Source organism: Coregonus lavaretus (assembly GCF_964263955.1).
Source record: "Coregonus lavaretus genome assembly, chromosome: 6".
Lineage (NCBI taxonomy): Eukaryota > Metazoa > Chordata > Actinopteri > Salmoniformes > Salmonidae > Coregonus > Coregonus lavaretus.
Window position 1 is genome coordinate 37,036,176 of NC_139993.1, and position 28,000 is coordinate 37,064,175.

Sequence of the window (28,000 nt, forward strand, 5' to 3'; positions counted from 1 at the left end):
TAATGAGATGCAAGAGAGTAAATAATTAAGTATACAAATAAGACTAATACAGAGACCACACCTGATGGCACAATGCAGCTTATGAGGCATGCCAACTATTGACCCACAGTCTTTTATGCTATAGCCTGAACAATTATTATATTATAGGCCTATAATATACAGTGCATTCGGAAAGTATTCATACCCATTCACTTTTTTTCACATTTTGTTATGTTACAGTCTTCTAAAATTGATTAAATTGGGTTTTTCCTCATCAATCTACCCACAATACCCCATAATGACAAAGGAAAAACAGGTTTTTAGAAATGTTTGCAAATGTATTACAAATAAGAAACTGAAATGTCACATTTACATAAGTATTCAGACCCTATACTCTGTACTTTGTTGAAGCACCTTTGGCAGCAATTGCAGCCTCAAGTCTGCTTGGGTATGACGCTACAAGCTTGGCACATCTGTATTTGGGGAGTTTCTCCCATTCTTCTCTGCAGATCCTCTCAAGCTCTGTCAGGTTGGATGGGGAGCGTCGCTGCACAGCTATTTTCAGGTCTCTCCAGAGATGTTAGATCGGGTTCAAGTCCGGGCCACTCAAGAACATTCAGAGACTTGTCCCGAAGCCACTCCTGCGTAGGCTTGGCTGTGTGCTTAGGGTCGTTGTCCTGTTGGAAGGTAAACCTTCTCCCCAGTCTGAGGTCCTGAGCAGGTTTTCATCAAGGATCTCTCTGTACTTTGCTCCGTTCATCCTTTCCTTGATCCTGACTAGTCTCCCAGTCCCTGCCGCTGAAAAACATCCCCACAGCATGATGCTGCCACCACCATGCTTCACCATAGGGATGGTGCCAGGTTTCCTCCAGATGTGACGCTTGGCATTCAGGCAAAAGAGTTCAATCTTGGTTTCATCAGACCAGATAATCTTGTTTCTCCTGTGTTGGAGCTCTACGGACAATTCCTTCGACCTCATGGCTTGGTTTTTGCTCTCATATGCACTGTCAACTGTTGGACCTTATATAGACAGGTGTGTGCATTTCCAAATCATGTCCAATCAATTAAATTTACCACAGGTGGACTCCAATCAAGTTGTAGAAACATCTCAAGGATGCTCAATGGAAATAGGATGCACCTGAGCTCAATTTCGAGTCTCATAGCAAAGGAATACTTATGTAAATAAGGTATTTCTGTTTTTTATTTTTAATACATTTGCAAAAATGTTAATAAAAACCTGTTTTCGCTCTGTCATTATGGGGTATTGTGTGTAGATTGATAAGGAACATTTTAATTTAATCCATTTTAGGATACGTCTGTAACATAACAAAATGTGGAAAAAGTCAAGAGGTCTGAATACTTTCCGAATGCACTGCATATGTAAAAACTATAGCCTACTGTAATAAAACCCTTACAATTAAATGCAACTCTTTACCCTTTTGTCATGTGAACAGTGAACAAAATACTTTTGCACCACATTTAACTCTGCTTTTATAAACATAAAAATAGCCTATTTAGTATATTATTCTAATGAGTGCTTTGGATAGGATGGATCCTGTACAGTGTAAGAATGTGCCATGTAACCTGTATAAATTAATATTTGCTTTTGAGTATAGGGACTTAAGAGAACTTTAATCACCTTTCCCTATACACCCCATGCTGTGTTATATTGAATAAAATCACCTGCCTAGCCTAACAATGAAATAAACCTAATCATAAAATCGATGGGGGTGTACTAGAATAGAATAAAATAGAACAAATAATACAAAATGGGCTATTGAAAGGTTTTGTATTTTCTTTTTGGGGGTAATGGATATGACAAAATGAAGAGCAATAATGACTTGAGACTGTGTGGGAAGACAAGGGAGGGGCTTATAAAGTATCAACTTGAATATTTTAGCTATTGAGGCGTGCACCAATGCAAACCCTCACTAAACTAAAGGCAAACCTTAAGATACTTTCATACAACCACAGTTTATCAGCTCATCCGCATTTACATACGGAGCTCCGACGTTCGATCCAAACGTAGTTCCTTCGTTAGAATCAGACTGTTGATTCAGCGTTGTTGGAGAGCTGTGTTTCAATTCCTGCGTTTTCTCCCTTAAGACTGTGGTTTTAACCCACACGTCTTTGAGCCAGAACGTGAGGGAAAGAAAGGACAAGAGAGCGAAAGAACAAGAAAAAGGAAAAAAGGCTATCTGAAACATGATCTCCATGTTGTGTCTCATGCTGTTTGTTCCACGTGTGTTCTCTTCATCGACACGTAAGTACAAAACTCTGAAGTGTGATATTGTGAGAAGCCAACTACCAAATTTACCATAAACCCGTTCCGGGTAGACTGATTTGAAGGGGAGGGGCGCTCTCCCGGATTAGTCAACAAAAAAAGTTACATCTAATGTACATGTTACAAGTCTCAACAATGTGTTAGATACATTGTATGTACATTGTGTAAAGGCACGAAACACAAGACTCACTGAATCACAGGTGTCCAGACTGTCCACATGTGTACTCGCCAAGTTATAAAATATTTGACCTGTAATTAAGCACGTATATTAATACAATAATGAATGAAGAGATGATGAGTGATATTTGAAGATGTCATACTTTTTTGTCTGTCCAAAATATAGGGCATTGTGGATTTGCAGATACATGGTAACTAATTGGTAATAACTACTTAGGCTATGTCTAATGCAACAAGTCTGCAAAAACGTGTGCAAAGGAGATTATAGCATTGTACATCTTTGTGCATGAGTAAATGTAAACTATTTTCCATTGATATTTCACATATTGAAACCAATAGGCTACTCTGTGACAATCTTCACAGACAAAGTGAATGCCTGTTGAATCATTTTTATTTTATATAGACACTTTTATTAATTTGTAATGCATTATTGGACTTCTAGCACCGAAATAACAGAGAAATGGGCCACAAAGGTTTTCAAGTTCAACATTTCAAGTTCATTTGAAATTCCTAATTTTCAATGTTGCTGTGAAACAATTTACCCTATTTGTGTAGCTATACATCATGTGGCAATATCAGTGCACACACTGAATTCGGAACAATTTGTCTCACACCAAGTCCTCTTTAGCCCGGTCAGACTCATCGTGAGCAGCATATCGGCACATATGTTAGATAGCTTGTCCACCGCCCACCAAGAGCACACTTAATAAACCTCCTTACACTAACCCTTGAATCTCCTCCAAAGGAACCAAGTGGTAACATACATTTCAAACAGTAACGCTCAGGGCATTTCTCATGAAGCATTAATCATAAGATAAAAGTCCAAAGAGTAAAGGATTAGTGGGGATGGAAAAGCATTCAAGAATTTGACCAATAACCTTGTCTGAGCTCTCCAAGTGATCTCCCAACAGTTTCAGCCCAGGACCCACCCATAAATCCACTTCATTACTCTCAGGTCATAAATATCGCCGGCTCTTCTCCGAATTGGAGTGTTTGCACTCAAAAAGAGAGCAAAGGTTGCTTATGATTCATTATTTATTCACTCTGAACAGGCATGAGATCAATAACAAACCTTTTCAAGCAAATCAAATCAAAGTTGATGGCCATACGTGTTAAGCCATCATCACGTCTAGGAGTGCAGCCCATATAAAGTAAAGTGTCTCTGTGTGTTTCCCCCCCAGAGGTGGCTGTAATCTTCCCCCAGGACCCAGCATTGTGGATGGGCTCCAGCCTGACGGCCACGTGCACAGTGAGCCCCGAGCGGGGGCTGCATGCCAACACTATGTACTGGACCCTTAACGGGAAGAGACTCCCAAGTAGCACCTACGGCCTGCTGAGCCCCAACGGCCTCAGTGTCACCCTCCACCGCCTCAACGGCTCCCAGCAGCAGTCTGGGGACAACCTGGTGTGTCACAGCGGAGATGGACATGTCCTGGCTGGGTCCTGTCTGTACGTGGGCAGTAAGTGTCAGACTGGGCCTGTAGGCCTCAACCACTTCAATTTTTCAGTACATTTAATCCACATCAACATGATCCTTTGTTGCTTTAAATTATATTCCCCTCCAGATTTAGTCCCTCCTTAAATTTGGGTGAAAATGACACATCTGAACCAATTCTCTGATGTTCTGAGAAACTGTGTTATGATGCTTCATGGTGCATTAAAATGGGTGTGCTCAAAAGGACAGTGCTGTGGGGTAACAAGGAGATATTGGCAAATGCATTTGTTTGTTTGCATCAATACTGTCTGAGTAAGCAGCTCAGGGCTTTGCATTTACAAAGAGATTATTGTTATTTTTTTGCCTTTTTGATGATAAGCTGTGTGTTTGCTATGATTTTAAGGAAACACGGAACACTCCGATTGGCACGTGTTTTTCTGTTGCTCATTAGGAAAACAAGATTTCAGTCTTGGAGGTGTGTTTTCTGACCGATTCCGCGTTCGGTTAAGGATGTTTGTCCCCCATGAGACACTGTAAGCCTATTTCACCTTCTCAAAATCCCCGGAATGAATCTAAGATAACTCAAGAAATCTGTAATTAATTTTGACGTTTTTGCCGAATATGTTTTAGTTGCGCAATTTTACATCTAACTAACATGTTTGGTGCAGTATTTCTCAAGTTAAAAAATGTGCGACGTGTTGTTTTATGTAAACAAAGTCGGCCTGCTGGGCAGGTCTGTCTCACTGTCTATGCTATTGGATAGAGAGAAAACACTGCATCTGTTCACCCCATGTTAGAGGGCAAATGTACATCGTCAAATCAAAACCCAACCTTCATTTACCCATTGTGACGCACAGATGCTCCAAACTTCGTTTTAGACGAGACAAAATGATCCTATTTACACTTTCTACTCAATTTTGACACTAGAATAACTATTTCTGACTCATGTCGATGCCACATAGGCCGTTTTCAAGGCAGTCGCTCTTTAAAGCCTGTTATATTACCACACTCTAATCTGTAGTGTCTCCCAGCACTGGCTTAAGTACATTATACATTACAGGTAATGTTTCACTCATCCAGAAATATTTGCAAACAAACAACAGAGCCCATGTCAAAATAAGTTATTTTATTAAAATCATAATGTACAGAGCCTACTCTGTCTGTCTTTCAATCATACCCCCAAAGCCTCAGTTTAGCTGCTCAGTAGGTTGTAATCAGCACCACTACTTTGCTTCTCTCTCTCTACATCTGTGTTTGATAGTCTATCATTGAGAGGAAATGAGACAGGCAGCTAAATCCTCTAGCCTGTTGTCTGAGGTTAAGTAATGTGCCAGTGCAGGGGTGTCAAACATACGGTCCACATGCCGGATCCGGGCCGCAAAATAATAAAATAATAATCAATAAATAAAATATACAATTCGTATTTTTATTTATTATAAATATTTTTTGGGGTCGGAGGAAACAAACTCGATATACTTTAAAATGACTAAAACCAAATCGAAACTCCGTAGAAATTCATACAGTTTCTTGACCGTGTCCAGCTCACTAATAATCACCGAAATGAAAGCTATACAGTCAGGGAGCTTCAAAATGTTTTGCTAATTGAATGGCGAGGAAATATAACCAATTTTCAATGCAGCCCTCCGGACCTCGTTGATGACCGAATGTGCCCCCCAGGGCAAAATGAGTTTGACACCCCTGTGCCAGTGTGTCATTATGGGATTGAGTGACCATTTATACCTGTTGTGATAGGAACTACTATAGTGATGTATTTGTTGTGGTTCAAACCACTTTGTTTAATGCATACTAGGGATTATGAGTGACAATGCATGCTTTGTATGATAAACAACCACTGTGATTAGCAACTGAGAGAACCATGTCTTTTCACTGTTAATGTGCAGTGCCCCCGGAGAAGCCAGTCAACCTAACCTGCTGGTCCCGAAATACAAAGGACCTGAGCTGCAAGTGGACCCCCGGGGGTCGGGGTGAAACCTTCATCAAAACCAAATACACCCTCAAGTACAAATTGAGGTGAGCGCCACAGATCTCCAGCATCTCCCAGGTGATCACCCAACCCACCATAATTTCTGCCTAGAAACAATGATAGATGCATCACCTGGAACACAATTACTTTATTTTACTCACTAGAGGCCTATGTCATTATGGTGATGCATTTCAAAGACTGCAATACTGGCTTTTTGTACTGCAGCTAGCTGTGTAATGGACTTTCATTTGACTCGTAATGCCACTTGTACTGTTAACATTTCATGGTCCAGAGCACACTGAAAATGTTACGCTTTACTAGCTGTTGGCAGTACATTATATTGACAATTTTAGTACAGATATGATTGACTTCACGTTGCTGTGTGTTCTTTGCAGGTGGTACGGGCGAGAGAGGGAATGTGAGGAATACAGCACGGGGCAACGCTACACGTGTTACATCCCTCGGGACTTGGCCCTCTTTACTCCCTACGAGATCTGGGTGGAGGCGTCCAATCAGCTGGGGACTTCCACCTCTGATGTCATCACTCTGGATATCCTGGATGTGGGTAAGTGGAGTGAGCCTTTGGCCCAGTCTCCCTCCTGCTCCCCAGCCCGCCACATCCCGCCCTCACCAGAGTGGGCAGGGCATGAAAGTGTCCCGTCAACATAGTGACAAGAGGTAGCGGGATGGATGCTTCCGCTCCCCCATGTTACATGAGTCCTTCATGAGCTCAGCCGTTCCTTTTTCTCTCCTCCTCCCTCACTTCACTCACCGCCAGATCTCCTGCATATGGCTAACACACTTTCATGTGAGAAAGGAATTTTATGTGTTCTGAATTCATCCCTATAACAATATAATCGATTCTGGCTGTGATTATCAAAGATACACTGACCTGTCGTAAAAGTTCACTGAACACCAGACGTATGGCAAAAGTGATAAACAAATGATGATGGATAGATAAGGTTGAGGACACAAAACGAAATATCACTTGTTAATTCCAACAACATTTAGCTTGGCTTTGTACATTTTGGTCTTGTATTACAATGTTCCAATAAGCCAGCTTACCACACTAGTTTATGATAAAAAGATGATCATAAGCCATATGTTGCAGTGTTGTATAGCCTGAGGATTAAGGCGTGTCCCTGTGGGTAGAAAGAAAACAGTAAGCAATTGACCTTTGTGTTGCTTTGTTACATCCCTACTGTACCTGACACATCTAGAGACCACAGGTAGGTTGGTCAGAAGAGAGAGGATTCCTATAACATGCGTCACTAACCTCTTGTTTCTTCACCCTCTCCACAACGGAAACAATAAGCTGTGGAATTTTTCTGTGGAATCTTCCTTGATGTTCTGCTCCCCCGGGGGTGAACCTGGTCAAACCAATAAAGTGTATCAGTAAACAAACAACAAGGCAAACCTAAAATGAAGGGGGCTATAGACTTATAGAAAATCACAAATGGGCTGCTGACATTTTTATATGATTCGCTCTCTTTCTCTCTCTCCCTCTCTCTCATCCCCCTCTTTCCCTCTATCAGCGGCATCAAAGTACTTTACTTCGTTGAGAGCCTTATTGCGGAGGGAAAACATGTTTTTTTAATGCTGGAGCAAGGGACAAAAGTACTGTGTGCATAAATCATCAGACTGGGGAGAGAAGGCAGAAACAGACACTGACCTGATTACCCTGCTTCCATAACTACACTCATTAAAAGGACTGGGAGAGGGAGAGAAAGAGAAGGCAAGAGAGAGAAGAAGAGAGGGGGCAGGGGGAGAGAGAGAAGGAGAGTGAGGAGTAGAAGGAGAGAAAGAAAGAGAACGAGACTGAGATAGAAAGGGAGGGAGAGAGAAAGAAAGAGAGAGAGAATGATACTGGGAGTGAGCGAGGATCAGATGTGGTGGATAGACTGAAATAAAGTGAACTGAAGGAGAGAAGCAAAGTGTTCTGTCAGAGTACATGAGGGAGACAGTGTTGGTGCTGGACAACAGTACAGCCCAGCCCTGACATTGAACATTCATCAGCATGTTTTATTCAAGCATGGTGGTTGTGGTGTCTAGAAATAGCTGTAGTGTCTTTACAGTGTGGTACAATATTTACCAGGTTTCTCAGAGGGGAGAGTGCTTTCAGGTACACTCTGTTGGGGCCATCCAAAGGATGCTGATCAGTCCTCTACTTGTTTGGTCAGAAATACAGAACATAATGTACTGCAAAACCTTAAACAACAAAGATAACATTTTCAATGTACAGGATCTTAGTGCTCATGAAGCAGTGCTGAGAGTGTGATATACTCGATGTACTGAATTTTGTACTGAGTTTTGTGTTCCGTAGTCTTGGCACATAACTACACAGCTTTGTGACTAACCTGTGTCTACTTCCCTGTTGTTTCAGTGACTACAGACCCTCCAGACAACGTCCATGTGAGTCGTGTGGGGGAGCTTGAGGACCAGCTGACAGTGCGTTGGGGCAGCCCCCCGGCACTTAAAGACTTCCTCTTCCAGGCCAAATACCAGATACGCTACCGACTGGAAGACAGCACTGAATGGAAGGTAGAGTAGTACTTTATTTCAACATTCAGACACAGTTATCTCTCTATTGCTATCTATTCTCTCTCTCTGTCTCTATAATACAGTGCACCATCTATGGCATCTTTTATCTGTGTAAATATTAGAGATGCATGAGTGTCAGGAACTCTCAAGGGACTATAGAGCTTTATTTTGTCTGTCAAGCAAAGCTTGTGCATGCTTGTTTGTGGGTTCTGTTTCCACTGAAACACAAAAGTGTTATGTGTGAAAAATCTGATTTCTACTACCTAACATGTGTTGTTGTTAATAGCTTCACTGTGAGCGTGTTTTTACAGTTGAAGTCGGAAGTTTACATACACTTAGGTTGGAGTCATTAAAACTCGTTTTTTCAACCACTCCACAATTTTCTTGTTAACAAACTATAATTTTGGCAAGTCGGTTAGGACATCTACTTTGTGCATGACACAAGTAATTTTTCCAACAATTGTTTACAGACAGATTATTTCACTTATAATTCACTGTATCACAATTCCAGTGGGTCAGAAGTTTACTTACACTAAGTTGACTGTGCCTTTAAACAGCTTGGAAAATTCCAGAAAATGATGTCATGGCTTTAGAAGCTTCTGATAGGCTAATTTACATCATTTGAGTCAATTGGAGGTGTACCTGTGGATGTATTTCAAGGCCTACCTTCAAACTCAGTGCTCGTTTGCTTGACATCATGGGAAAATCAAAAGAAATCAACCAAGACCTCAGAAAAAAATGTTTAGACCTCCACAAGTCTGGTTCATCCTTGGGAGCAATTTCCAAACGCCTGAAGGTACCACGTTAATCTGTACAAACAATAGTACGCAAGTATAAACACCATGGGACCACGCAGCCGTCATACCGCTCAGGATGGAGACATGTTCTGTCTCCTAGAGATTAACGTACTTTGGTGCAAAAAGTGCAAATCAATCCCAGAACAACAGCAAAGGACAGTTGAAGTCGGAAGTTTACATACACCTTAACCAAATACATTTAAACTCAGTTTTTCACAATTCCTGACATTTAATCCTAGTAAAAATTCCCTGTCTTAGGTCAGTTAGGATCACCACTTTATTTAAAGAACGTGAAATGTCAGAATAATAGTAGAGAGAATGATTTATTTCAGCTTTTATTTCTTTCATCACATTCCCAGTGGGTCAGAAGTTTACATACACTCAGTTAGTATTTGGTAGCATTGCCTTTTAATTGTTTAACTTGGGTCAAATGTTTCGGGTAGACTTCCACAAGCTTCCCACAATAAGTTGGGTGAATTTTGGCCCATTCCTCCTTACAGAGCTGGTGTAACTGAGTCAGGTTTGTAGGCCTCCTTGCTCGCACACGCTTTTTCAGTTCTGCCCACACATTTTCTATAGGATTGAGGTCAGGGCTTTGTGATGGCTACTCCAATACCTTGACTTTGTTGTCCTTAAGCCATTTTGGCACAACTTTGGAAGTATGCTTGGGGTCATTGTCCATTTGGAAGACCCATTTGCGACCAAGCTTTAACTTCCTGACTGATGTCTTGAGATGTTACTTCAATCTATCCACATAATTTTCCTTCCTCATGATGCCATCTATTTTGTGAAGTGCACCAGTCCCTCCTGCAGCAAAGCACCCCCACAGCATGATGCTGCCACCCCCGTGCTTCACGGTTGGGATGGTGTTCTCCGTCTTGCAAGCTATCCCCTTTTTCCTCCAAACATAATCTATTGTCTCCTGAGTGGCGCAGTGGTCTAAGGCACTGCATCGCAGTGCTAACTGTGCCACTAGAGATCCTGGTTCGTATCCAAGCTCTGTCGCAGCCGGCCGCGACCGGGAGACTCATGGGCGGCGCACAATTGGCCCAGCGTCTTCCAGGGTAGGGGAGGGAATGGCCGGCAGGGATGTAGCTCAGTTGATAGAGCATGGCGTTTGCAACGCCAGGGTTGTGGGTTCGTTTCCCACGGGGGGCCAGTATAAAAAAATATGTATTCACTAACTGTAAGTCGCTCTGGATAAGAGCGTCTGCTAAATGACTAAAATGTAATGTAAAAAAATAACGATGGTCATTATGGCCAAACAGTTCTATTTTTGTTTCATCAGACCAGAGGACATTTCTCCAAAAAGTACGATGTTTGTCCCCATGTGCAGTTGCAAACCGTAGTCTGGCTTTTTTTATGGCGGTTTTGGAGCAGTGGCTTCTTCCATGCTGAGCGGCCTTTCAGGTTATGTTGATATAGGACTCGTTTTACTGTGGATATAGATACTTTTGTACCTGTTTCCTCCAGCATCTTCACAAGGTCCTTTGCTGTTGTTCTGGGATTGATTTGCACTTTTCGCACCAAAGTACGTTCATCTCTAGGAGACAGAACACGTCTCCTTCCAGAGCGGTATGACGGCTGCGTGGTCCCATGGTGTTTATACTTGCGTACTATTGTTTGTACAGATGAACGTGGTACCTTCAGGCGTTTGGAAATTGCTCCCAAGGATGAACCAGACTTGTGTAGGTCTACATTTTTTTTTTTTTCTGCGGTCTTGGCTGATTTCTTATGATTTTCCCATGATGTCATGCAAAGAGGCACTGAGTTTGAAGGTAGGCCTTGAAATACATCCACAGGTACACCTCCAATTGACTCAAATGATGTAAATTAGCCTATCAGAAGCTTCTAAAGTCATGACATCATTTTCTGGAATTTTCCAAGCTGTTTAAAGGCACAGTCAACTTAGTGTATGTAAACTTCTGACCCACTGGAATTGTGATACAGTGAATTATAAGTGAAATAATCTGTCTGTAAACAATTGTTGGAAAAATTACTTGTGTCATGCACAAAGTAAATGTCCTAACCGACTTACCAAAACTATAGTTTGTTAACAAGAAATTTGTGGAGTGGTTGAAAAACTAGTTTTAATGACTCCAACCTAAGTGTATGTAAACGTCCGACTGTATTTTCTTTGATATTGTGCTCAGTTGGTGGATGATGTAGGTAACCAGACATCGTGCCGGCTAGCAGGGCTAAGGGCAGGGACGGTATACTTTGTCCAGGTGAGGTGTAACCCAGTGGGGATCTATGGCTCCAGGAAGGCTGGGATCTGGAGTGACTGGAGCCATCCTACAGCTGCTTCCACACCCCACAGTGGTGAGTAAAGATTTACATTGCACTTGAAGGGGAAGGATATTATTAGGGCTTATAACGCTGCATTATCATTTAGTTACATCAGACATACAGTATATTCTTGCGGGGGCAATTATGACATTCGTGAGCACTTGTTACATCATCTATTTTCAATGCAATTAATGGGATATTAATAAAATGATCTTCAATAGTGCACACTGAAGATATTATTGTGGGAGATATGTCGTAATCTTTAATACTTCCCAAAGTTTATTTTTTAGATCAAACAGTATTATAGCTCATAAGCCATGGGAAATAAAAACTGCCCTCTAATAATCAACATTTCATTGCCAAATAAACCAAAAAACAATAACCTCATCCCAGATTAGGCTTCAACATCCTGGGAAAATTAGATCTAAACCGTATGTGACCCCAGAAAGCCAAACATCAAATGACACGATAGAGATCTTTCATCCGAGGATTAAAAGAACTCAAGCTGAAATTGCAAAGAGCTGAGGGGGACATCTGATAGATAGACTTATTTTTCACTTTCGTTAGCCTTGAAAGATTGATCAAGTCAAAATGCAGTCTGTCAGTTGCACACAGGGCATTAACACTGAGTGGAAACAGATTTGGGGAATACAACAGCAGATAATAGGTTACATAGGTTATGTGGTATTTACTTTCAAGGGGAAGGAAGTTGTTATCAGGCTCTGTTGTTTGCCATTGAGTATTGGTTGTGGCAGGCTTTATAATGTTGCCCTCTACACTGGAAGTGCACCAGATTCATTTTGTGAATCCCTTTTTATTGTAGTCATATCAAATCTATTGTAATCAAATCGACTATTCTCAATACTCAGGAGAATGACCTTTCACAATAGCCAGAGCCCAGAGGTCATGCTGAGTTCTTAGCCCTGTGTGAGCCACTGACCAATCTGGTCCCAGCTTGTTTAGTTGTAGGAAGAGACAGTGGGTTCAATTCAATTAAACCTGAATTGAGGTGTTTACGTGATAGCTATTTTTCCCCATGGTCAAACAAAATCACATAATGGCTCCAGGTACTGCAGGTAGTGTGTGGACAGGATGCAGGAACTATCCTCTCTTTCTAACCTTGTCCTTGACCACACTGCTGCCTTCCTTCCTTTTCCCTGGGCAGAGCCGCTGCAGAGTGGGTCATGTGACCCCAAGTCGGGCGAGCAGAACTCCACCCTGCGACGGGAGCTCAAGCAGTTCTTTGGCTGGGTCCGCAAACACGCCTGCGGCTGCAGCGGCATGTCAATCAAACTCTATGACCAGTGGCGGGTGTGGCTGCAGAAATCGCATAAAACGCGCAACCATGTAGGTAAGGAGAATATCCCCTTTATTTCTGTTACAGCTTAGCATAGGCGTCACAGTTATGCACTATGATTATGTACTACTAGGCTACTGTAGCTCCTTATCACAACAACACCCTCTGTTGTCAATGTGTTGAACTCTGCATAGACCCCGATTCTCTGACCCCCTTTGTCCTGAATTGTGCTTTTGTGTTTTGCGATGTGGTCAGTGTTTTGGAAGCACACAGAACCATTCCCCTAGAACTGGTTAGACTTTCTGAAGTCTCAGTCTGATGTTTTATGTTCAGGTATGTGTGCGGTTTCCACTTTATTGGCCCAGAGTACAGCATAAAGTTGATATCCGCTCAGTTCTCCAAGTCATGAAATCTCATTTTATTACATATTTTAATGGCATAGACTTATGATCTTCAGTCGATTACCACAACAAAGGGAAATGAGCATGTAAATATAATTAACAACCACTATAATGTGTTCCTTTTGTGTTTTGTCTCTCTGTGACGTGAGGAGCTTGTTTCACAACATAACTGAGCCCAAATGGCAGCCAGGAGGACTGAGCTCACCGCTAAGCCACATCCTCTGTTCGCCCCCTGAACCCAATTGCTGGTTGTTATGCTACTGAGGACAAGGGAACTGCCCAAGTCTTTTATCTCACCTGATTTGTGTGGTGTTCCCTGAATAATGTCTGTGTTTAACTGCTCTGACAGGCTTATATTGATTAACCTCAGAGGAAAAAAGGGGCAGTTTAACTGGCTGTTACCAATACGCAATTGGTGTCAGTATGATAATGAATATGAATTTCCGTTCTTTGTCTATTTCATTATCCCAATATTAAACATCTGTTTTCCCTTTCAGATTCTACAAGGCGATAAAACATCCTAAACATCATTGAAGTATTTAAACAACAACATTCAAAACAGCAACTGAGAAACTGGCTTAGAAGGCCACTTTGAGGCCTCTGGGTGAAAGCCATCCAACACTCTGGATATTCCAGCATTTGGTCACACACACCAACTTTTATTTGTAGGAATCCATATGGAACAGAAAAAGAACTGATGCGAGACGCCAGCGTTACACTACTGTCTGCAGCCCAGGATTAAAATAGAGTGGAATCCCTCTTTGCTCAGATACCGATACCTACAGTATCTCTGAGAACTACTCCTCTCTATCCCCTCTTCCCACACACACACATCTCCGGGGAGTGGCGAAGAGGAGAGCCTTTCTCTGATCGCTGAGTATGGAAAAGTTTCTTAATGTAGCATTAGTACGTGTTCGACTCAGATGGACATAAATCATCTTACTGACTACCATCAGATCAGACATGTAATGGCCACCATCACAGGCTTTTACCACAGACACAAGGGCATTACGCAATCCTCCTGGAATGTCATATACAGTACAAAGAACTTCACTTATTCAGCTCCTGTTCCGGAAACTCAATCACAGAACATTTGTTAGAATTCTAGATGAAAGTACTTTCAGAATGTATTTCCATTCTAACCACTTTAATAGCCAAACAGTTGTCTAAGCTATGTGTCAATGCAATTTAATTGTATAGGCCTTTTACTGGCAAAAACATGGTTGGTATGCTAGCAAATGCTAATACACCATTTTGTGGATTGGCTTTGTTGCATTCATAGCAATTTAACTTTTGGATTGAAGTCAGGTTTGTGGGTCACCATGACCAAAGCCCATTCTGCAGTTTGTTGCTAATATGGAAGTGTTTGCACCACTCTGGATTCCTCCTATTGAAATTAAGTGGCATAATGTTTAACTGTATATACTGTGTCTGAGTGACTGTGCGGATGAAGACATTTTTATATTTTTGTATCTGCATATTTAAGAGATCCTAAGTAATATTTCTCTCATTAAGTTATGTTCAATTATCAATAATAATTATGAAAATGTCAAATAATTTGCCAGTTTTTGTCTATAAAACAATAAAGGAATGACATTTGCCTTGGAATGTTTTTTATTAAAATTCAGAGCAATTGTTAGATTATTGAAGTATATTTAAGGCAATATTTGTTTCCTTCAAAATATTTACAAGACAGGACAAGAGCAAATATTGCTTTTTTGCTAAGGCCACACAGGCGCACACACACAGAGACACGCAGGGTACGGAATGACCCTGGGCCGCAAGAAACTGCAGCAGTCAGGTGGCGCAAGGGAGGGATCAATAACTTAGGCAAATGAATACAAAGAGGAAAGTTGCAGCAGAGGAGTCCATCAATCCCTGTCTGGGCAGCAGCCTCCAGGGAGTCCCCATCACGCCGACTCCTCCGAGTCGTATTTAAAGTCCTGCAGGATCTCACTCAGGGCCTCTATATTTTTTATGATGCTGCAGGAGGGGAGACAGAGGTATAAGAGGATTGAGTGCATTCCTGTGAGTAGTCTGCATGCAAACAGCAGGTAGGCCTAATGAAAAACGAAATCAGTGATCGGACATGACAATGGAGCAGCTTAACGAGACACTGAGCCGCTTCTGCAGCTACAACACTCAGTTTTGGAGTCAGCACATTGAGGGATTGGGTGGGTCAGTGGGGAGATAAAGTGCTGAAAGGAGGAGTGAAATCTGCTCTTACTCCTGCTTGATCTCCTGGATCTTCTCCTGCAGCCCTCATCTTCTGGGTGATCCTGAGCGTTCTGCTTTGCCAGCTGCAGCTTGGCCGTCTGTGGACAAGACACATCAGACATGTGCAAACCATTTATCAAACGTTGAGCTGGGGCAATCAAATGTTAATACCAGCCCGAGCCTTGCCCAGAAGAAGGAAAGCCGATGCCAGACATCTGACATTGTGAAAATTGATAGCGTGGAAATGAAAGCCATTATTTAAATCTTGTTAAATTCTCCTGTTTACTGCCTGAGATTCTGCGCTTCACATTACAATTGTGCATTACGATGTCAGATCCTTAAAAGGTTTCTCTACTATTTGAGACATTTGTTGCATGTTACCTTCTCTCGATTGATAACAAGAACAATGTCTGACCCTATGCGTCTCTAAATTACCTAGTCATGTACAATCCCTGAACAATGAAGCAGAAAATACAGGATATTTGTTACATTCTCAGAGGACAAACCTGACCCCTTGTGGCTGACTGAAAGAAGTCTTATAATGAACCTTGGAGGTCATGCACTATAGAAGGGTGGGTTGTTCAGCAACAAAACCGATGCGTGCACAACCATGTACAAAAACAGGTGTGGTTGGCTTAGAATCAACGGATTGTTGACAACAGGTAACTGCCAAAATAAAGGAAACGATTAGGAAATCGAGGTATATTGAAAGCAGGTGCTTCCACACAGGTGTGGTTCCTGAGTTAATAAAGCATTTAACATCCCATCATGCTTAGGGTCATATATAAAAATGCCCAGCAGCCCATTATTTTGGCTACCATGGCTAGAAGAAAAGATCTGACTTTGAAAGAGGTCTCAAAGGCGAATAGGGGGTTTAAAGTGTGTGTGTGTCTCAGTCACCAGATCGCAACCCAATTGAACACTTGCAATGAGCAACATTTCCTGTATGACCTGGGGTTGTATGATTGGGAGGGTGTGTGCTCTCTCTCTGATCCTTAAAATGTTTTACCTCTGTTTAACTCTGTTGCAGATAAGCATGCCCCATATAAGAGATTAAAGGTAAAGGACAGATCTAACCCATGCATAAATTGTCTGAAAGATTTCATGAAAGAAAATTAGCTTGGGTTTAGGCTGGATTGACTGATTCTACCTCTGACTGGCAGTCCTTCAGACATTTGAGAAATAGATGTCTTACTCTGGTTAGAAAAGCAAAGTCAACATACTTCTTGAATTGTGTATCAGAGTGGTGGAAATCCAGCTAAATTCTGGAAAGTGGTAAAATCTTTGGAGAAAAAAAACACCACCCCCTCATTGCCCCAGCAGGTTATGGCAGCCTCTGGTCCCATAAGAGACAAAAATGACACTGTTGGTGCTTTTAATAACCATTTTGCCTCCGCTGGCCATCTATTTTACAGAATGGTTTCTGAAAATACCTCAAGTTCCACTAGAGGGAGTCCTTTATTCACCTCTAAACATAGCAGAGAATGATGCACTTCCAGGCCCTCGCTCTTTCTTTCATTTGAACCATTTCATGTCAATGATGTATTAAGTGCCTTGCAAAACATTTATGTCAACAACAAAAAATACACACAGGTTGATTCACTTGGTCCCTTTCTACTGCAGCTTTCTGCCCCCCTCATTTTAGAACCTTTGACCCACATTTTAATTTAACAACGGCTTCTGGTGCTATCCCTAAGATCTGGAAGGCAGCACATGCCCTCCCCCTTGGTGGAGATCCTGACCTAGATAACTACTGCCCAATTTCTAAACTATCTTGCCTTGCAAAAATGTTAGAATCACTGGCAAACTCTCAAGTACCTGACTAATCTGCCTTTGCCATTGATACCATTGGCCAATTTACAATCGCTTGATAATAAAGTGGATGAACTACAGGCACAAATATCCTACCAACGGGACATTAAAAACGAATATCTTACGTTTCACAGAGTCGTGGCTGAACGAAGACATGAATAACATACAGCTGGCGGCTTATATACTGTATCGGCAGGATAGAACGGCAGCCTCTGGTAAGACAATGGGTGGCGGTCTATGTATATTTGTAAACAACAGCTGGTGCACGATATCTAAGGAAGTCTTGAGGTTTTGCTCGCCTGAGGTAGAGTATCTCATGATAAACTGTAGCTCCACACTGCCCTTTCACACCTGGACAAAAGGAACACCTATGTGAGAATTCTATTCATTAACTACAGCTCAGCGTTCAACACCATAGTGCCCTCAAAGCTCATCACTAAGCTAAGGACCCTGGGACTAAACACCTCCCTCTGCAACTGGATCCTGGACTTCCTGACGGGCCGCCCCCAGGTGGTAAGGGTAGGTAACAACACATCCGCCACGCTGATCCTCAACACGGGGGCCCCTCAAGGGTGCGTGCTTAGTCCCCTCCTGTACTCCATGTTCACTCATAACTGCATGGCCAGGCACGACTCAAACACCATCATTAAGTTTGCCGATGACACAACAGTGGTAGGCCTGATCACCGAAAACGACGAGACAGCCTATAGGGAGGAGGTCAGAGACCTGGCCGTGTGGTGCCAGGACAACAACCTCTCCCTCAACGTGATCAAGACAAAGGAGATGATTGTGGACTACAGGAAAAAGAAGAGGACCGAGCACGCCCCCATTCTCATCGAAGGGGCTGTAGTGGAGCAGGTTGAGAGCTTCAAGTTCCTTGGTGTCACCATCACCAACAAACTAACATGGTCCAAGCACACCAAGACAGTCGTGAAGAGGGCACAACAAAACCTATTCCCCCTAAGGAGACTGAAAAGATTTGGCATGGGTCCTCAGATCCTCAAAAGGTTCTACAGCTGCACCATCGAGAGCATTCTGACTGGTTGCATCACTGCCTGGTATGGCAACTACTCGGCCTCCGACCGCAAAGCACTACAGAGGGTAGTGCGTACGGCCCAGTACATCACTGGGGCCAAGCTTCCTGCCATCCAGGACCTCTATACCAGGCGGTGTCAGAGGAAGGCCCTAAAAATTGTCATAGACTATCGCACGGCAAGCGGTACCAGAACGCCAAGTCTAGGTCCGAGAAGCTTCTAAACAGCTTCTACCCCCCAAGCCATAAGACTCCTGAACATCTAATAAAATGGCTACCCAGACTATTTGCATTGCACCCCCCCCCCTCCCCTCCCCTCCCCTTTACGTTGCTGCTACTCTCTGTTTATTATCTATGCATAATCACTTTAATAACTCTACCTACATGTACATATTACCTAAATTACCTCGACTAACCGGTGCCCCCGCACATTGACTCGGTACCGGTACCCCCTGTATATAGCCTCGCTATTGTTATTTTTTACTGCTGCTCTTTAATTATTTGTTACTTTTATTTCATATTATTTTAGATTGTATTTTTTTGTGATTTTTTTGGGTATTATTTCTTAAAACTGCATTGTTGGTTAAGGGCTTGTAAGTAAGCATTTCACTGTTGTATTCGGCGCATGTGACAAATACAAATGTATTCGATTTCCTTTATAACTTAAATTATATTCTTAATGTGTACCAGTCTGGTTTTAGACCTGGACATAGCACCGTTTCAGCAGCTACGCTTGTCTTAAATATTATATTAAATTGCTTAGATCATAGGAATCACTGTGCTGCCATATTTATAGACCTCTCCAAGGCCTTTGATACTGTTGAACATCCCCTACTCATTCAAAGGTTGTCTGAAATGGGCCTCGACCAATGTCTTACAAGTTGTTTGGGAACTATCTGTCAAACAGAACACAATGTGTGCCTTCTGATGGTGTCAAGTCACCTCTATATTTATTTTTTATTTTTTAGGGGGTAGATCAGCTTTAATATTTCAGATAGATTGTAACTTCCATCAATGTAACTGTCTGCATCACTTCCAATCCCCCATATGTTTTTTTTCCTCGCATACACACACATATATATATATATATATATATATATATATATATATACACATACATATATACATACATACATATACAGTGAGGGAAAAAAGTATTTGATCCCCTGCTGATTTGGTACGTTTGCCCACTGACAAAGAAATGATTATAATTTTAATGGTAGGTTTATTTGAACAGTGAGAGACAGAATAATAACAACAAAATCCAGAAAAACGCATGTCAAACATTTTATAAATTGATTTGCATTTTAATGAGTGAAATAAGTATTTGACCCCCTCTCAATCAGAAAGATTTCTGGCTCCCAGGTGTCTTTTATACAGGTAACGAGCTGAGATTAGGAGCGCACTCTTAAAGGGAGTGCTCCTAATCTCAGTTTGTTACCTGTATAAAAGACACCTGTCCACAGAAGCAATCAATCAATCAGATTCCAAACTCTCCACCATGGCCAAGACCAAAGAGCTTTCCAAAGATGTCAGGGACAAGATTGTAGACCTACACAAGGCTGGAATGGGCTACAAGACCATCGCCAAGCAGCTTGGTGAGAAGGTGACAACAGTTGGTGTGATTATTCGCAAATGGAAGAAACACAAAAGAACTGTCAATGTCCCTCGGCCTGGGGCTCCATGCAAGATCTCACCTCGTGGAGTTGCAATGATCATGAGAACGGTGAGGAATCAGCCCAGAACTACACGGGAGGATCTTGTCAATGATCTCAAGGCAGCTGGGACCATAGTCACCAAGAAAACAATTGGTAACACACTACGCTGTGAAGGACTGAAATCCTGCAGCGCCCGCAAGGTCCCCCTGCTCAAGAAAGCACATATACAGGCCCGTCTGAAGTTTGCCAATGAACATCTGAATGATTCAGAGGAGAACTGGGTGAAGGTGTTGTGGTCAGATGAGACCAAAATCGAGCTATTTGGCATCAACTCAACTCGCCGTGTTTGGAGGAGGAATGCTGCCTATGACCCCAAGAACACCATCCCCACCGTCAAACATGGAGGTGGAAACATTATGCTTTGGGGGTGTTTTTCTGCTAAGGGGACAGGACAACTTCACCGCATCAAAGAAAATCTGTGGAGGGAGCTGAAGGTTCGAGTTGCCAAACGTCAGCCTCGAAACCTTAATGACTTGGAGAAGATCTGCAAAGAGGAGTGGGATAAAATCCCTCCTGAGATGTGTGCAAACCTGGTGGCCAACTACAAGAAACGTCTGACCTCTGTGATTGCCAACAAGGGTTTTGCCACCAAGTACTAAGTCATGTTTTGCAGAGGGGTCAAATACTTATTTCCCTCATTAAAATGCAAATCAATTTATAACATTTTTGACATGCGTTTTTCTGGATTTTGTTGTTGTTATTCTGTCTCTCACTGTTCAAATAAACCTACCATTAAAGTTATAGACTGATCATGTCTTTGTCAGTGGGCAAACGTACAAAATCAGCAGGGGATCAAATACTTTTTTCCCTCACTGTATATACACATACAAAAGTTCTGAACCTTTATTCTCATTGTTTCTACAGATCGTAATTTGAATTTTTTTTTTGCTAAAAGTATTATTATATTATTGATCGATTGACTATGACTTTTCAGATCACCCAGAAGTCACCTCGATATTACTAAAGGTATCCCACAGGGGTAGATTTTGGGACCTGTCCTCTTAACTATTTATACAAATAATATTGGTCTATCTGCAAAAACCTGTAACATTACATTTACATTTTAGTCATTTAGCAGACGCTCTTATCCAGAGCGACTTACAGTTAGTGAGTGCATTTTCATACTGGCCCCCCGTGGGAATCGAACCCACAACCCTGGCGTTGCAAGCGCCATGCTCTACCAACTGAGCTACACGGGACAAACTACATTCATCTGTATGCAGATTAAACTTATGTACGCTATTGCACCTACGACTGACCAGGCTGTTGGAGCTGCAATTCCGACCTTGCAGAAAGTCCTTGTTGATTTCAAATTGGTACTTAATGCAGGAAAAACTAAATGTATGCTGTTTCTTATTCTCTTAGAAATATTTCAGATGGCTTACACATTTATGCATTGAATGGTTCTTTCATCCTGTAAATAGCTGGCGTTTTGGATTGACAATAATTTGACGTTTAAGAGCTAAACAGCAGGAAGCAGATTATAGTCAACTTTCCCGCCAGTTCCTGACTATGGTGACACCATTTATCGGAATGCAGCAGCCACTACTCTTGAACCTTTGGATGCAGTCTACCATAACGCCCTTCGCTTTATCACAAGTGTTTTAATACGCATCACTGCATCCTGTAACAAAAGGTTGGATGGTCCTCAATAAAGTCCTGTAGATCACTTCATTATTCCCTCTTTGTTTACACAAGCTTCCGACTGACCTCACTGTTAAAATGTAAACATATGAGACACCAAAACAATTCACAGGGATGGTTAACTCAAGGTTCCACTACTACGTACCGATTTAGGTAAATCTGCCTTCAGTTTTGGTGCCCCCCATTTTTGGAATAGCCTACAAAACTCCCTACATCTTGACTCGCTGGTGCCTCTAGGGCAGTTTAGGACTTTGATGTTGAGAATTGCAACTGTTTGGATTGAATAATTGTATTTGTGGTGTTTGAAGCTGTAGTGTTGATTCTGTAATTTGTAGTTTATGTTTTATTGATCATTTTGAATTTGTTGTATTGTTGTCCTCAGGGCACCATTGTAAATGAGACCCTGATCTCACTAGGTTCCCATTAATAAATACAAGTTAAATAAAAAATAAAACACTTAAGGGAGATTCTGGAGTGGAGCCCGAGAAAGCATTTTCCAACACCATCAACAAAACACCAAATGATAGAATTTCTCATGGAAGAATGGTGTCGCATCCCTCCAAAGTTCCAGAGACTTGTAGAATTTATGCCAATACGCATTGAAACTGTTCTGGCGGCTCGTGGTGGCCCAACACCCTATTAAGACACCTTATGTTAGTGTTTCCTTTATTTTGGCAGTTACCTGTATATTTCCTCTTCAAATCTTTATTGAAAACATAAATACATCTGCACAATGAGAACTTGTTGTCTCTCAAATACATCGTTACAGCTGTTGGTTAGCTAGCTAACACATTTTTGCCATATTAGCATAGACGTGACGAGTCAAAACAAGACGCATCAATAACAAGATCCAACTAGCTGAAATAGGACACCTACAATTCCTCACATGGCAGTTTCTTGTCATTGTTGCTAGCTATCTGACCGTCCAAAATCATAACACACAGACTTCTGCCCCATCGACGCGCATACATTGACTTTGTGATGTTGTCAGCTAACCCGTCTATTGCAGAATCCTCTAACTGGTCCTGGAGAGCTGCTGGGTGTGGTGGCATTTGTTCTAGCCCATTATTAAGAAACCGGATTCTGCTATTGATGGCCCAGAGTCTGAATTAGGTGTGATATTAATGGACTTGAATAAAAGTATGCACATGCAGTAGATCCCCAGGACTGGAGTTCAGAACACTGCAGTATTGTACATGTACTGTAAATATATGCATGTTCAACTGAAGAAGACTCATCAAAGCTGTATAAAACTCAATGCTTAACATCCATATGTAATCCCTAAGATCCAACATCAGTCAACTGAGCACTGTCACTGCAACACAGAGCCTGCACTTCGATTCAGTCCCACTGAACCTGGAGTAAAAAAAGATATGCTAGACAATTAATTAATCCCATGTTTACACCAATACAATGTTTCAATTCATGAGGGGGGGGGGGGGGGGGTCTGTAGCCTGGTCCCAGATCTGTTTGTGTTCTTGCCAACTCCATTGCACATAGTCAAGCCATTTTTGACATGATAGCACAAACAGACTGGCACTCAGGCTAAAGTGTACTGGGTAAGAGAGACTGTTTACCAGCTCAAGCTTCTGCTTCTCTTTACTCTGCAGCTTGTCAATGTGTTCAGAGAGATCTGGACGGTCGAAGTCTTGGTGCAGCCGCTCCTTGATCTCCAACACCTCCTTCGAGAGACCGCAGAAAGCCTGCGTTATCTCGTGCACCAGCTGTCTGTAGTGGTCAAAGTCATAGTGGGGCCCTGTCCTCAAGTATGCTTCATGGCCTCTGGAGAGAAATAAACAACATGATGTTAATTAGACCACCTTCATCAACCTACTTTAAGTGAACATAAAGGCAGGAGGTGCATCTATGTATCAATTTTGAAAATAATTTAGGCCTACTTACTCGTCGAAAAGCCTGTAAGCTTCTACCCTTTCAGCTTGAACGGCATAAAATCGATGGACCAATGCTTGAAAGTCTGTGGGTACCTAGGAGGATGGACATAATGTGAACACATTTTCTACATTTTAGTCATTTAGCAGATGCTCTTATCCAGAGCCACTTACAGTTAGTGAGTGCATACATTTTCATACACGAAAGATAGTTAGCATATATACCTTTACTATAACTATTTTTGGGAGCTGGTGTTAGTTAGATTGACATGGTTACAACACGTTTTGCAGAACTTGGCAACGTCTATTTAAGTTAGCTACCCCACTGGGTACAGACGTCAATTCAACGTCTATTCCACGTTGGTTCAACGTAATTTCATTGCAATGACGTGGAAACAAAGTTGATTCAACCAGTGTGTGTCCAGTGGGTAGCATTTGTTTATTAGCTAAATAACTTTAGTTAAACGACATTGTTATAGCTAGTTAGCTTGCTAGTTCCACAACAACATACCTACTTAGCATTGTAGCTAGCTTCTTAATATTGCCCTGTGTTCCTCACTTAATATATAATATTGCCCTGTGTTCCTCACTTAACTTAATTAGCCCACGCGAGCTATCTAACTTTCATATACAAACTGCATGTTGTTGCCTCAAAGAAATGTACTGCAATAATACACAAACTTACCATGGCAATGTTCTTGAAAATGTCGATGTACAGCTTGGTTAATAAGCGAGGTCTAAAACAGTAGCACGTATCGATTTACCGGTGTTCATCGCGATTCAACTATTTTGAAGACAAATATACGTCCAGTGTTTATGTTCAACCTTAAATTCTGTCCGATGGTACAACTAGAACCAGAGGTTGCTACAACCATAGAATTAGGAATTAGAAGTCCAGAATGGACGTGAACCTTCTTATAAAGGTCAGCCATTTTGGTCAGGGAGTTGGTCAACCATGGTTTGCCAGTGCTGTGATAAGATCGTGTAAAATAATGAATTTGAAGAATTTATCTGCACTGTATGTTTGTTAGCTAGCTAGCCAGACAGTTTTAGAGGAATGATTCCATTCATTTTTCTAATTAACTGCCAATTTGCCAACATTCCACTCAAACAATGCAGTCAATCCACAGCCATACACTGGCTGAAATCAGTTGATGATAGAAGTTGTAAATTCAACAAGTACTGGTATTGTATCATATAATAGCACTCGCAGCTTTCCAAGAAAACCAAAATTGAGACATTTATGGTCTGTTTAAATATATTTTAGAGGCTATTTATTCAGAATATTTCTGTAAAACCTGTATAAACTGTATTTATAATTATATGACAATATTCAAGGTTGACAATAATTACATTACACAATTTCTGATACATTACATGCCTTACTTTTATTTTCATGCATAAGTATCAGGATTATGCCTCTACTGCCATTCATTCCAATTAGACTGCTTTGGATTTCTCCCTGACCACTTGAGGGTTTATGACGGTTTTGTCTATTAGTGATACAGCTTTTGTCAAAATTGGCTTTTCGAAGCAGGTTAAGGAGAACTTACACAGCAGATTAGGATAATTAATGTTGCAGGTTAGGAGAATTGGGTAAGGTTAGGAAAAGGGTTAGGGTTAGCTAAAATGCAAAAAAAAATCTACTTTTGATGTAAATTCTCAATCCCATCTAGACATTACCATTTATGACATAGCATAGCCCCTCTAGTAATTTAATAGGATCTCTCTATGGCTACAACATTTTACATAAAAGTAACATTAATAGTGGTCTATATTTATTTTAGAGTTCATAAGTAAATTTTACATTTTGAATTTCAAGAAACAATATTGTGTTTGCTAAACAGGTTTTGTAACACAGGTTAAGAATTTATCACTATCATCGTCACAGGATTTGTTTCAAGCCGGACATTAAAGTTGTCGTACACGCGGTTCACTTGAAAGAAATGGCATCAAGAAAACCTCCATCTGTTCCCTAAAGTCAGAAACCTACGCTTGGAGATTCAAAAAGGTAGTTAAACATGTTTTTTTATCCATGTATAAAGCTAATATAATTGTATGTTTACAAAATATTAATCTAATTGATGCAATTTAACTGATAACTTTATGTGATGGTGTGATCAGCTGCTAACTAGCAGTGTTGTTGTGAACACGTTAAAAGAAAATCTGTACGGATACATAACTTATGTGTTGTCATTATCTTGTGGATCTCAACATCTTTTATTAGCTGTATTTACCGTTAGGCTACATGTTTTTAAAGTTTTATGTTGTTATTTTCAGTTCCAAAGCTGTGAGTGAAAACAACAAGAGCAACAACAGTGGAACTGGAAACACCAGCAAAGGCAACAGCAGTGGAGCTGGAAAGAAATTACATGTAAGTTAGAAAGTACTATTTTAATGACACTTAAACATTTGTTTTACAATTAGCAATGTTTTCAATGTTACAAATAACTTTATACTGTTTTCAGCTGCTGAAACAATAGTGAAGTCTTGATTTCTGCAACCTGTTGAAAAGGCACCTCTCGCCAAGGTAGTGTTATGAGTTAATGTCAATTGCTGATCTCTTCTTTTATTTTATTTTATTGATTAGTAGTTAGTTCTCACAATTTTAACTAATTGCACCCATGTACTTTTCCACAGAACAATTCCCTCACCAATGAGTCCACCTTCGTGCCACCAAGGCCTGCCCCACCTAAACCAGGTGGTGTTAAACCACAGGTGGGCTCTCCCGCAAGGCGTTCTATGGCTCCTCAGTCATTTCGCAATCCTACTTGTGAGTGCTTCCAGTGATCAGTGAGATGTTTGGCTGTGATCTACCATGGCCAACCTGTTTATTTTCCCAATGTCTTTGGCCATGTGGAGTTGGTTTAGTGTAGAGAGCCCAAGTCTGAGATGATATGCTTACGACATAACACTTTCTATCCTCCAGCACTGATGTCCAGTGTCCTTGAGCCGTCACAATTAGGAACAAGTATTCTGCAATCCACAATCTTAGATGGTCACTGTCTTCGCCCAGACTTTGATGTGTCTGCCATTAAAGCTAAACTGTCCTTTTATTCAGATCATGATGATTAAAAAAAAAACATTTGGGAATCAACAATAACAGTTAACATGCTATGTCTCACTTATACTACAGACAAGACGTCTTACCAAACCCAGCAGTAGATCCTGAACGAAACGATGAACACGAAAAGATACTCTAGAGATGCAGACATTCTTGTTGGCCTACCTCACAGCAAAGGTAACTACTAACTATTGTATTTAGTGTTTTTCTAAATCGGACAACATGTTTTATTGGTATTCTACCCATTAGGATTAACCTTTTACTTAACCTACTCTGATGGTTCTGTTTGACTTCAGATGGAGAATAAAAGCCAGAAATTGAAGGCAGGGGTGGGGGGCGTATTTGATCAGTGATGGAGGAATAGGAGCAGCTACGGAAGGAAGTCCATGAGAAGAAGTGCCAGTACCACCTCTTGGAGAAGAACAAGCAGCTGGACGACCTGCTCGATATACAGGTCAGAGGTAATTTCTCTCAATACATCCTAAACAATCTTTGATTTATGTAAACAAGTTGTGAAGCTGAAGAAGTTGTTATCCTGTGTGTTTTGCGTGTGTTATCATTATGGGATGGTTGTTGATTTGAATTACAAAAGATAAATTGCTTGTAACATGTAAAACAATCAGATCTTTGATTTTGAATAATCATAAATGTTATGTTTTCAGATCACAGCACTAACTCCTGTGGCTGATGCTATCAAGCAGTTCACACAGGAATACAAGCCTTTTGCCACCACAGTCAACACCCACGTCATGAGCTGCCAGTGAAGAACTTCTTCATTGAGGGGGACAGAATGACATTTCTGGGTTGGTATTATTCCATTCAATTCTTTCTTTACTGGAGTGAAGCGAAAAACCTACATCAGAGTTAAAAACGGATTTACTGCTTACGCATAGGATATGATTTCCTATGAATGTGTTTGAATGCTAAAATGAATGCTAAAACCGCAGATAAAGCCACTGCTAGCCTGAAGGAGAGTGAGGAAGTGTTACTGCAGTGCACACAGGGAGCTCAGCATGACAATGAGAAATCTGCTGAGTGCCGAAGAGGGATGAAAACTGCTGCACAGGACATCAGTGAACAGCTCTCAGGGTAAGACTATAGATTAGAGACCTAAGACATGTCATTTTTTAGTGAGTCTTGCCCTTTGACTGATTTACTGTATGTGCATGCACGCATAAGCTAAGTGTTTACACTTGTCAAGATACTAACATTATAGTGTCACTTCAAGACACTATAACGTTTTCCAAAGACATGATAAACAATTAATGAATGTGTAGTGGGTTTATTTTTGTTTTGGTGACCACAGGATTTCCTTCTTCACAGGGGTCTTTCAGAGTTGTTGGAGCTGTCATCACTGGTCAGTCGCCAGATGGTTCGGATTCAGCAGGCCTTAGAGGAGGAGGAGCTTTGCTTGACCAAAGAGTGCCCCAAACAGTGAA

At 41.3% G+C, this 28,000-nt stretch overlaps 1 protein-coding gene and 2 pseudogenes across 4 annotated transcripts; 2 read left to right on the forward strand and 1 right to left on the reverse strand.

The window, feature by feature from the left end:
* The first annotated feature begins 1,941 nt into the window (after nt 1-1,941).
* Nucleotides 1,942-14,785, forward strand: LOC311130460 (cytokine receptor-like factor 1). 2 transcript variants are annotated; one of them, XM_084163189.1, is made up of 8 exons: nt 1,942-2,242; nt 3,622-3,900; nt 5,777-5,906; nt 6,255-6,424; nt 8,243-8,400; nt 11,351-11,519; nt 12,652-12,837; nt 13,682-14,785. In XM_084163189.1, the coding sequence occupies exons 1-8, from the start codon at nt 2,185-2,187 to the stop codon at nt 13,696-13,698; spliced, it is 1,167 nt and encodes a 388-aa protein (XP_084019315.1). In that variant the 5' UTR covers nt 1,942-2,184; the 3' UTR covers nt 13,699-14,785. The 2 variants fall into 2 exon arrangements, with proteins under 2 accessions (XP_084019315.1, XP_084019314.1); XM_084163188.1 differs by lacking the exon at nt 13,682-14,785 and having other exon boundaries at nt 2,148-2,242; nt 12,652-12,920.
* A 219-nt stretch (nt 14,786-15,004) lies between these two features.
* LOC311131182 (required for excision 1-B domain-containing protein-like) lies at nt 15,005-24,332 on the reverse strand (annotated as a pseudogene). The gene is made up of 5 exons (XR_014615341.1): nt 24,183-24,332; nt 23,511-23,593; nt 23,186-23,390; nt 15,412-15,499; nt 15,005-15,167 (listed from the first exon to the last, which is right to left on the reverse strand). The product of XR_014615341.1 is annotated as a required for excision 1-B domain-containing protein-like (transcript).
* Nucleotides 24,333-25,443: 1,111 nt separating this feature from the next.
* On the forward strand, nt 25,444-27,999 carry LOC311131035 (HAUS augmin-like complex subunit 8; annotated as a pseudogene). Its single transcript has 10 exons — nt 25,444-25,508; nt 25,778-25,875; nt 25,966-26,027; nt 26,138-26,270; nt 26,427-26,544; nt 26,634-26,738; nt 26,858-27,022; nt 27,210-27,364; nt 27,509-27,650; nt 27,885-27,999. The product of its transcript is annotated as an HAUS augmin-like complex subunit 8 (transcript).
* The last annotated feature ends 1 nt before the right edge of the window (nt 28,000 follows it).

What these genes read in the sequence shown, in the direction of transcription:
- LOC311130460 (XM_084163188.1), top strand. Translation starts at nt 2,185, where the DNA reads ATGATCTCCATGTTGTGTCTCATGCTGTTTGTTCCACGTGTGTTCTCT. An exon ending in TGTGTTCTCTTCATCGACAC is followed by an intron (nt 2,243 to 3,621) that starts GTAAGTACAAAA and finishes TTTCCCCCCCAG; the next exon opens with AGGTGGCTGTAATCTTCCCC. An exon ending in TGCTTCCACACCCCACAGTG is followed by an intron (nt 11,520 to 12,651) that starts GTGAGTAAAGAT and finishes TTCCCTGGGCAG; the next exon opens with AGCCGCTGCAGAGTGGGTCA.